Below are 11511 nucleotides of genomic sequence, written 5' to 3'. Positions count from 1 at the left end.
TTATACAGTTCAGCGCATAGAAATAAAAACACGGCTCAGAGGACTATGTACACCACACGATAGTATTAGATACATGGACTGCATCACACGGAAAAGGACTATTAGATACATGGCTCATTGGATTGTAAAGTTTTTCTCAATAGTCCCTATTCCAGACAAAATAAATCAGCCATCTACTGGATCGGTGATAATTATTACACTCGACTTTAAACGCAATCACAGGGGTTGTCCAGGATAAGAAACAAAACATGATCACTTGCTTCAGGAAACAGCGCCACCCTTGTCCATGGGTCATGTCTTGTATTGCAGGCGCAGCTCCATGAAGTATGCGGCCAATACCAAGCACAACCAAAAATAAAAAAAAGAAAACCACAACAGACATTAAATAAAATGTTATCTTTTATTTAAAATAAAAAGCATTTATACATGGTTTGTAATCAGAATATATCATGGCTGCACATAATACCTTACTTACGCAGCATGTCTGAGGTGTTTCATGCAGCACTTTGCACTAAACAATGGAAAAATAACCATCTGGGATTGGGGGGCTCGGAGGGGGTCAAATTAATAAAAAAAAAACATAATGATACACAAAAGGTGTCCAGGTCAGACTTCTGACATGGAATTTAGCAAAAAAATATATCATATTTGCAGTTTTAAGGATGAACTTTATTTGCCACCATATTCAAGAAATTTCCATCTGTGCAAGTTAAATTGGAAAAATAATTCTGAAATCAAATGCAACTATTTAATGATTGTGCCCCCCCCCCCCCCAAGAGAGGTGAACATATGGAATACTGAAAATTCTGTGATCAGTCCAAAGACTTGTGTAATGTGCAAATCTATGGCCCTTATTTATCAAAGCTGGTCAGAAATGAAAAGTAGAAGTTTTGTCAGTTTTGATAAATGAGATTAGTGTTAACGTTGTAAAAGGTTATACAGGATTGAAAAAAGAAAGCAGCACCACTGTCCTTAGGTTGTGTGTGGCATTAATGTAGATGGAGTTAAGCTGTAGTACCATACACAGCCTGTAGTCAGTGGTGGCGCCATTTCTGAAGGACAGCAGTCGTGTTTTTAACGTCCCATACGAATCACTTCAATTTTTCTCTGCTTCCCTTTAAACATGGTTTTGCGGAAAGACCAATTTTTCTGGCAAAGAAATACGAAAACCATTAGCACCGAAGCAGTTGAGTTAAAGTCTCATATCCTGTAGAAGGAAAAGAAAATTCATGTCCATAGTTTTATTTATTTTTTAATATTAAAAACACTTAAAAGCCGTTTTCTCATTAAAGTCAAAATTTATGACCCCCACAGATTTTTCTGGGACCACCATCGATACTTCAGTGATAAAACAATAACATTAGGTTGCAGTGAAATATATTTAATACTAAAATAACAATACGGAATACATTCTTAAATGCAGATTATGTAACTAAAGCCCCCCCCCCCCAAAAAAAAAAAAAAACACACAAAAAAACCATGAAAAACCCAAAAAAATTAAGTGAGCTTGTAACAAAAAAATAAACACTGTACAATTTTATAAAATTTGTGTTTTTACATAAGTTACACAAAAAAAAAAAAAAAAACAACAACAACAACATACTTCATTCGACCTTTACTTCATATAGTCATGAAACATTGCATATCGGACGCTGGTGAACACTACATTTTTGTTTAATACTATATGGTGTAGACAGAAAAAGAGCAAAAGGTAACGAAGAGGGAAATGTCACTAAATGTATAGGTACCGCAGCCCGTACACAGCGGGGGGCAGCCAATAACCCAGAAGAGAACAGGATCATCAAAGCAAGACGAGGGCAATGCTCCAACTCCAACACGTGGACCAAACTAGCTCATTGGGTCAACCCCAAACTTGGGCCTTAAAGTGTCAGCCAGCTCCATAATACGTAGTATTTTCCTTTCTAAAGCCATAGTCTTCTTGAAAAAGCACAAAAATCTGTTTGGATTGACCTAAATGTGTCAAAAAAAAAAAAAAAAAAAAAAAAAAAAAAAAAAAAAGCTAAAAACATTCCATCAAAAGGGTTAAAAAAAAAAAACAACACCCCAACAAGGTGATCTTTTTTTGGAAACCAGAATATAAAAAACCCATGCAGACCTGATTATTATGTAACAGTCTAAGCCCTTGATGGTCGTCCGGCTAATGGCTTTAATTCTTGCGTTTTTTCCTTTGTGTCTTAGGCCTCCTCAAACCACCGGCAGAAATACGAGTGGTTAAAAGAAAAACAAATACCAACAACTCGATTTGTGGCTGTTTCGGATGGCAGGCGGTACTGGCTACATATTGTAGTGTGGAAGTGCTTTGGTTAGTGCCCACAGCTTGTTAGATGCAGAACTTTCCTAGGGTGGATACATTTCAAGCTTAGGTTTATTTGTTTGTTTTTTTTCTTAAGCAGCATACTTAGGAAAAAAATTTTAAAAAAAAGCTCTGATAATCGGGGTGAAGGAACTCGGTGTGCAGGGGGCATAGGTCTCACACCCATCCGCTGGTGAGTTTAAAGAACATCTCTTCATCAAGACTTTCGTTCTGATCCTTAGCCCGCGTGGACAGAAAGATGTATCCACCGATGAATTCGTGAACTACTTTGCAATCTACTTCTGTGCAGATGAAGGAGAGCCTCATCTCATCAGCAAACTCCACCGTTACCTGTGAGGGAAACAACAGACATTACTGAGCATTTCCAAAAAAATAAAAATAAAAACATGTGGAAAAGGAAGAGTCCCCTACCCAAAATTGTGGAAAACTCATTAGCGCCTTATACTGCTGCAGGATCAACAAGATGTCCCCAAGACTGAACTCCAACAACATGGGACATGTTGTCAGAGGAACAATGGAGTAGAGCTGGAGCTACCAGCTTAGGGGAACAAGGTGCAAATGGTGGCCAATTCCCAGAGGTGGTTCGCTTTGACCTGGGATTGTATGGGGACAAGGAAAACATCATCCATGGTAAGCAAGTGATGGGTTGGCAGTCAGCGTTATGTTCAGCCATCCATGCTCCCCTAGTAAAACACCTGGCCTTTTGGGGGTGGGGTAGCCTGAGGAAGTTGCTGGTTTAGAAGCCAACTGACTGTCCTTTTAAAGGGTTTTTCTGGGTCTTCATAAAGCAATAACCATCTCATCATCTGGGTCCAGCGCCCCCACTATTTAGCCTTACCAGAGGCCATCAATAACCCCTCCCAATGCCAGACTTCACAGTGCCCCTCATTAAGCCAGTCCTTCATCCCAGTGGTCTCACCATCTTTATTTCCCAGTTGACATTCCACTGCTTCATGTTACTAAACCTCCAGGTTTTAATAGCGTCGCCAGTGTTGGCGTCCATCCTGATGAGCCGGTTATAGGCAATGCCAATCAGCTCCTCTTTTTTTCCACCTTGGAATCTGCTCAGAAAATCAATTTGCATTAATATATAGAACAAGGTCAAAATGGGTGGTTGGGGGAAGGGGTACTCATTTATTACACACTTGACAATGCTAAAAAAAGATGCAATGAAGAAATCTTCACTAACCTGGCAAGAAAATGGGTAATGCCAAATTCTGGTAATGACTGCCACGCTTGAATGAACCGCATCTTGGCTTCTATTAAACTCATTTGAGCGACGTTCTGATGCGCCTCCAGAATACGGGCTGTAATCTGAACAAAGTTCTACAACTTTATACTAGACTTTATCAATCTTTCACCGTTGGCGACATTTCTACTTCTGACATTCAGAAGCGATGAACCCTGTAAATACAATGCATCCAGTGTAGACAATGCTCTGTGAGCTGAGCACATCAGCAGCTTCTGTGCAATCCTTCTGCTAGGTTGTTACAATGTATTAGTCTGGGTTCCAGGTACAGAGCATTGTCCAGACTGGATAAAATTGTAACCACTCCTCAATTAGGACCATTACTGCTTCTGAACAGAAATTAAAGTGTTCTCAGTCACAAGTAATAACTTGAAAATGGTGAAGAATTGAGTATTAGTTGTAGAACTGTTATTTATACAGTGATTATATTCAGTACAGCTACATGCAAACAACGGAAAAGGCAGATTTAATCATATATTATATCTCCAGGACAGACAAATATTCTGAGTTATAGAAAAGTTTAGAGTTCTGGAAAATAATCTGGATTGTTGAATGCTGGATATAGGGACTGTACACTCACTTAGCACCCATATACCGAAGCCCACATAGCCACATCTACCTTCTACTAACTTATCTATCCAACTCCGCACCCAACCCTTCCGTCAAACTCCACCCGCGCACCCACCCCTCCATCCAACTCCACCCACTAATCTATCCAACTCCACTCGTACACCCACCCCTCCATCCAAGTCCAGCAGTGCACCCATCTGCCCTTCATTTCATGTTTAAACTTTCCACCTATCCATGCACCCAACTTTTTTTTTTTTTTTTTTATAAGGACTCCATATAAAGTGAACTGTTGGCTGAACAAGCGCTCCTGTATATATCGGAGAGTCGGCTGAACAAGCGCTCCTGTATATATCGGAGAGCCGGCTGAACAAGCGCTCCTCTACGTCCTAGAGCCGGCTGAACAAGCGCTCCTCTACGTCCTAGAGCCGGCTGAACAAGCGCTCCTCTACGTCCTAGAGCCGGCTGAACAAGCGCTCCTCTACGTCCTAGAGCCGGCTGAACAAGCGCTCCTCTACGTCCTAGAGCCGGCTGAACAAGCGCTCCTCTACGTCCTAGAGCCGGCTGAACAAGCGCTCCTCTACGTCCTAGAGTCGGCTGAACAAGCGCTCCTCTACGTCCTAGAGTCGGCTGAACAAGCGCTCCTCTACGTCCTAGAGTCGGCTGAACAAGCGCTCCTCTACGTCCTAGAGTCGGCTGAACAAGCGCTCCTCTACGTCCTAGAGTCGGCTGAACAAGCGCTCCTCTACGTCCTAGAGTCGGCTGAACAAGCGCTCCTCTACGTCCTAGAGTCGGCTGAACAAGCGCTCCTCTACGTCCTAGAGTCGGCTGAACAAGCGCTCCTCTACGTCCTAGAGTCGGCTGAACAAGCGCTCCTCTACGTCCTAGAGTCGGCTGAACAAGCGCTCCTCTACGTCCTAGAGTCGGCTGAACAAGCGCTCCTCTACGTCCTAGAGTCGGCTGAACAAGCGCTCCTCTACGTCCTAGAGTCGGCTGAACAAGCGCTCCTCTACGTCCTAGAGTCGGCTGAACAAGCGCTCCTCTACGTCCTAGAGTCGGCTGAACAAGCGCTCCTCTACGTCCTAGAGTCGGCTGAACAAGCGCTCCTCTACGTCCTAGAGTCGGCTGAACAAGCGCTCCTCTACGTCCTAGAGTCGGCTGAACAAGCGCTCCTCTACGTCCTAGAGTCGGCTGAACAAGCGCTCCTCTACGTCCTAGAGTCGGCTGAACAAGCGCTCCTCTACGTCCTAGAGTCGGCTGAACAAGCGCTCCTCTACGTCCTAGAGTCGGCTGAACAAGCGCTCCTCTACGTCCTAGAGTCGGCTGAACAAGCGCTCCTCTACGTCCTAGAGTCGGCTGAACAAGCGCTCCTCTACGTCCTAGAGTCGGCTGAACAAGCGCTCCTCTACGTCCTAGAGTCGGCTGAACAAGCGCTCCTCTACGTCCTAGAGTCGGCTGAACAAGCGCTCCTCTACGTCCTAGAGTCGGCTGAACAAGCGCTCCTCTACGTCCTAGAGTCGCCTGAACAAGCGCTCCTCTACGTCCTAGAGTCGCCTGAACAAGCGCTCCTCTACGTCGGAGAGTCGGCTGAACAAGCGCTCCTGTATGTCGGAGAGTCGGCTGAACAAGCGCTCCTGTATGTCCTAGAGTCGGCTGAACAAGCGCTCCTGTATGTCCTAGAGTCGCCTGAACAAGCGCTCCTGTATGTCGGAGAGTCGGCTGAACAAGCACTCCTGTATGTCGGAGAGTCGGCTGAACAAGCGCTCCTGTACGTCGGAGAGTCGGCTGAACAAGCGCTCCTGTACGTCCTAGAGTCGGCTGAACAAGCGCTCCTGTATGTCGGAGAGTCGGCTGAACAAGCGCTCCTGTATGTCCTAGAGTCGGCTGAACAAGCGCTCCTGTACGTCCTAGAGTCGGCTGAACAAGCGCTCCTGTACGTCCTAGAGTCGGCTGAACAAGCGCTCCTGTACGTCGGAGAGTCGGCTGAACAAGCGCTCCTGTATGTCCTAGAGTCGGCTGAACAAGCGCTCCTGTATGTCCTAGAGTCGGCTGAACAAGCGCTCCTGTATGTCCTAGAGTCGGCTGAACAAGCGCTCCTGTACGTCCTAGAGTCGGCTGAACAAGCGCTCCTGTACGTCCTAGAGTCGGCTGAACAAGCGCTCCTGTATGTCGGAGAGTCGGCTGAACAAGCGCTCCTGTATGTCCTAGAGTCGCCTGAACAAGCGCTCCTGTACGTCCTAGAGTCGGCTGAACAAGCGCTCCTGTATGTCGGAGAGTCGGCTGAACAAGCGCTCCTGTATGTCGGAGAGTCGGCTGAACAAGCGCTCCTGTACGTCCTAGAGTCGCCTGAACAAGCGGTCCTGTACGTCCTAGAGTCGCCTGAACAAGCGCTCCTGTATATTGGAGAGTTGGCTGAGATGGCCGTTGGCTGAAGCATCGCACGCTCAGCTGACAGTCATGTAAAGTGCACGGCCGGCTGTACTTGTCACCTATGTGAGGTCTTTAAGCTGTCAGATAAATAATGCCCAACTCATGCAGGGAATTAGTTTAGAAAAATAATTGGGACACATGCAAATAATTAGAGTCATTTTTATTGAGAGAAAGTCTTTGCAAGCAGAATATTAAACTGCAAGCAGGGAGAAAATTGTATTGATACACAAAAATCAATTATTACGGTCGCACTGCCGACTCTTCTTAGGTAAAGGATTCTAAGACACTGAGAGACGCCCCCCTCCCTTGGATTGTGTCATTGGCTTGTACCTAATTGGATCCATATGTGCTACATACACATGCAGTGTATATCAAGGAAACTGCAATCTGCAGTTTTTCTGCTCTTGGGGAACCACAAGTCCCAGCAGATTGTAAAAACTGCATTCCTGTCCTTCTTGTGTAATATTTGTGCAAACAAACGACTAATAAGCACATTCCAATCCCATAAACTGGTCATTACATCCTCGCTTTTACTAGCTGATAACAAGAATCCCAACAATGAGCGGCTCGCTCATAACCAGACATCAAGTGATGCTCGGGACTCTGGAATAGAGACTGACATGATGCATCATGACCACTGGCAGACACAAAAGAGGCCCCTGTGCAAGAATATATGGACCCCTTGCAACCCAAAAAGCTCATCCTATTGTGCAATTCCACCTGTTTTGGAGGTGGCCCCTCACCTCCTGGGCCCCTGTGTGGCTGCACCAATGACACTTCTGCCCCTGATCACTACTGTGTCTATGCCAGTATAATACTAGGTACCACGGTCATAAAAAGGCACTGACATTGCTATATATTAGGGACACTATGTAACTTTATATCAAGGTGCAGAAATCAGAACCAACAGACAATTGCACAAGTAGCAATTCCCAATACGTTAATCAGTTGCGCCATCTAAGTGTATAGGATTCTGTTTGACACTACAAGTTTGCAGATTATACACCATTACAATAGCGTGCAGAAGTAAAATCAATCTGCATTAAGCTTAGAAATACCAAGAAAACAAGATGAGATTTCAGTTTTTGCTGTGACAGACGCTGCAGAAACCCTCATGTACCCTGCTGATCTCGTATTAGGTAATTGTTATCTATGCTACTGAAACTTCTCTAAAAGCTCCGCAGTGAACACCCATTGTCCAGAAAACTCTTAACTTCCACCAAAGAATGAAAAACCAGTGTCACGCCATCCACAACACAGGAAGCCTCGTGCCTGGAACTTACCAAGTCTCTTACATAGCCTGGCTGCAGGTGGAAGAGCCGACAAATGGAAAATAGTAAGATAACGAAGAGGATGGAAATGAACAAAAAACACAGTAAATATGCATAGCAAATAAAAAAAGCAAAAGAAAAAAGATCTGCAAAAAAAAAAACAAAAACAAAACCAAAATATACAAACAATAAAACAAATTGAATGCAACAAAGTCAGAGGTGAAAGTTACAGCACAGCAGAGACCTAATCGCTCAGCAGACGAATTCCCTGGAATATCCAGAAAGGAGGCAAATACGGATTCAATTCTAGAAAGAATTCCCTGTAAACTACTTATTTTTTATGATGTTTTTTAATTATAGTAACATTTCTTGGAGTAATATCCGATGTCCTAAATCTCTCACTACAGATGGTCCGGCCGCCCTGTGCATCTGCATTCCACACATTCCCCCGGCACAGAACATCCTGCTTTACACTGCAGCCCGATTTCACCAGTTCTGTGGGACAGAAACGTCCTATCTGACCTCTAGGACCAGCAACAAAAGCCACTTCCCGAATGTAGCAACCATGTTATTAACCCTTAATGCGGCTTCTTATCAAAACAGGCTTCTGGATCCTAGAAGTGATGAATAAATGCTCATAGCCTCATGCCCAAAGCATGTTCAAATTACCCCAAAACATCTCCATTACCTGCTTGTTCTTGTACTTCTTCAAATACCGGGGCGAAACTACACATTCTGGGTTGATATCGGAGTTAACCTGGTCTGGAATGAACTGCGGGTCGGGGTTCAAATGCTGCATCTTCAGGAAAGACAAGATGTTCTGGACCTCTAGGTTGTAGGAGCTGTCCGCCATGGTCTTGCCCTTGGACGCCAATCTACAGGCTGCCATCCAGTGAGCATATTGCTTCTCCTGCAAGGATGGTTTGAGAGAGTTTTACCTTCATTTAGAAGCGTCTAATATTGGAGAGATGCACAGACCCAGTAGAAGGCATTGCAATAGACCACCAATTAGGTCTAGGAGTGGTCTCCAGCACCAGAAAGGAGGACAATCCCAACCTAGGCTCAGGCTTTCAATAGGACATGGGAAATACAAGTGACGAAGGTCAGACACCTCACCTAAGCCATGCAATTCTACTCAAGGTGCACAAATGCCATACACCGCCACCATGGAGCTTTATCATGGACCTTCCACAAAGTAAAGAACCAGTGCCTTATTGGGTACCACCGCCATAAGCCAGATTGCTAATCGTCATTGTATAGCGCTGTTATTAGATTACTTTTCTATGGAGAGGTTATTTGGAACTTTATGACGTTATTTTACAAAGTATTGTGTGGCACTGCTACTTAGAAGGGTCCCCCCGGGCACAAGATATTGATAACCTATTCTTAAGATAGATCAGCAGTAACTGATCGTTGGGGTCCGACACCCGGCGGCACCGCTGCAGACACCATCCAACCAAAGAGTTGGAACCATTTCACCGATATGGATGCCATAAACGTTCCGCGATATCTTACATTGTCGCACCGGAGCCAGATCTCATTCATTCCTTCAGCAACCGGTATAAGGAGCTTAATGATAAACTTCTGGCCAGATATGTTCACATCTGGAGTCACTTCACAGCCTGGAAAACAGGAAGAGTTGGTACATTTTATTGCCCCAAGTTCTCACACAGAACATTCATATTAAAACTATGGCGGAGGACGGGAACAGCACATGTGCCATAATAATCAGTCACATCTGGACGATGGTTTAGCTGCATTGCACTTCTGTAGGATCCGCAATGTACAAGAGTAGGAGAAATTACTACTACAGAAGCAGGACGCCTAAAGCATTGCTTGGAGATGCCAAATGTGGCCCAAAGCAAATTACTTCAAAGAGAAATGGTTGATTTTTACCAAAAGCAGCGCCAGACCTGTCCTTAGGTTGTGTCTGGTACCGCAGTTCAGTCTCACTCATCAAGAACCTAGATGTAGCACCACACACATCCCATTGACAGGTTTTGAGGAGTATAAGGCTGTGTTCACACACAGCGTTTTTTTAGCGGTTTTTACCGCGGTTTTCACTATAAAACTGCTAAAAATAAGCTTCCCATTCATTTCTATGCATTTTGCACTTTCTGTGCACATTGATGCGTTTTTTTACCGCGAAAAAAACGGCATCGCGGTAAAAAACGCAGCATGCACATTAATTTTGGGTTTTTTTCCGCGGTTTAGGCTTCTCCCATGCTTTTAGAAACCGCTGCGGTAAAAAATGCATCAAAAACGCATCAAAACCGCGCAAAAAACGTGCAAAAACCGCCGCGGAAAAATAGGTGCGGTTTCTGGGAAGGGATTCAGGTTTTTGTGCAGAAATTTTCTGCAACGTGTGCACATACCCTTAATATTTTTGCATTATTTATGAACTTCAGTTTATTTATTTTTCTTTTAAACAAAATTAGGAAATGTCACACAAGACCCAATCATCTCTGTGACGCAGGTCCCAAAGATCCCTCCACATATCCTGAACGATAGAGCCAAGCTCCAATTATAACTCCGAGGATCAGCATTCCATAAAGCGCAGTCACCGGCTCTTGGAGCAGATCAATGTACCTAAAAAAGTATTCCTGGCGCCATCTGTCATGACTGTGGCCTGACATCATCTGGCAGCAACTGTATTTACTGCACAACTAAACGGGGAACTGGTGACTGGACGACAAACTACCTACACTACTGAATATAACACCTCAGGGAATAACAGCTCTGACTGAAGAAAAATACTATATTACTGCCCCCTGTGTACAAGAATGTAACTACTATAATACTGCCCCCTGTGTACAAGAATATAACTAATATATTCTTGTACATAGGAGCAGTACTATAACTACTATAATACTGCCCCCTATATACAAGAATATAACTACTATAATACTGCTCCTATATACAAGAATATGACTACTATAATACTGCCCCATGTACAAGAACATAACTACTATAATACTGCCCCTATGTACAAGAATATAGCTACTATAATACTGCCCCCTATGTACAAGAGTATAACTACTATAATACTGCTCCTATGTACAAGAATATAACGACTATAATACTGTTCCCTATGTACAAGAATATAACTACTATAATACTGCCCCCTATATACAAGAATATAACTACTATAATACTGTCCCCTATATACAAGAATATAACTACTATAATACTGCCCCTATGTACAAGAATATAACTACTATAATACTGCCCCTATATACAAGAATATAACTACTATAATACTGCCCCTATGTACAAGAATATAACTACTATAATACTGCCCCTATATACAAGAATATAACTACTATAATACTGCCCCTATGTACAAGAATATAACTACTATAATACTGCCCCTATGTACAAGAATATAACTACTATAATACTGCTCCTATGTACAAGAATAAAACCACTATAATACTGCCCCTATGTACAAGAATATAACTACTATAATACTGCCCCCATGTACAAGAATATAATTACTATAATACTGCCCCTATGTACAAGAATATAACTACTATAATGCTGCTCCTATGTACAAGAATATAACTACTATAATGCTGCTCCTATGTACAAGAATATAACTACTATAATACTGCCCCTATGTACAAGAATATAACTACTATAATATCGCTCTCCTAAAT

At 43.4% G+C, this 11511-nt stretch overlaps 1 protein-coding gene across 4 annotated transcripts in view; it reads right to left on the bottom strand.

Moving 5' to 3' along the window:
* Window positions 1-386: 386 nt before the first annotated feature.
* Window positions 387-11511, bottom strand: part of FERMT2 (FERM domain containing kindlin 2) — a 70558-nt gene continuing 59433 nt past the window's right edge. For 3 of the 4 annotated variants that reach the window (XM_073577950.1, XM_073577951.1, XM_073577948.1), the window contains exons 11-16: window positions 9368-9474; window positions 8541-8762; window positions 7865-7885; window positions 3525-3649; window positions 3255-3396; window positions 387-2665 (exon numbers count right to left, since the gene is read on the bottom strand). In XM_073577950.1, the coding sequence (XP_073434051.1) occupies window positions 2492-2665; window positions 3255-3396; window positions 3525-3649; window positions 7865-7885; window positions 8541-8762; window positions 9368-9474 (791 nt within the window). In that variant the 3' untranslated portion in view covers window positions 387-2491. The remainder of the gene's footprint in view (window positions 2666-3254; window positions 3397-3524; window positions 3650-7864; window positions 7886-8540; window positions 8763-9367; window positions 9475-11511) is intronic. The other variant, XM_073577949.1, reaches the window with a different exon arrangement.

This window comes from Dendrobates tinctorius, unplaced genomic scaffold, assembly GCF_039654945.1.
Source record: "Dendrobates tinctorius isolate UK_male_01 unplaced genomic scaffold, ASM3965494v1 ptg000058l, whole genome shotgun sequence".
Classification (NCBI taxonomy): Eukaryota; Metazoa; Chordata; class Amphibia; order Anura; family Dendrobatidae; genus Dendrobates; species Dendrobates tinctorius.
This window is presented reverse-complemented; position numbering and strand designations above follow the sequence as displayed.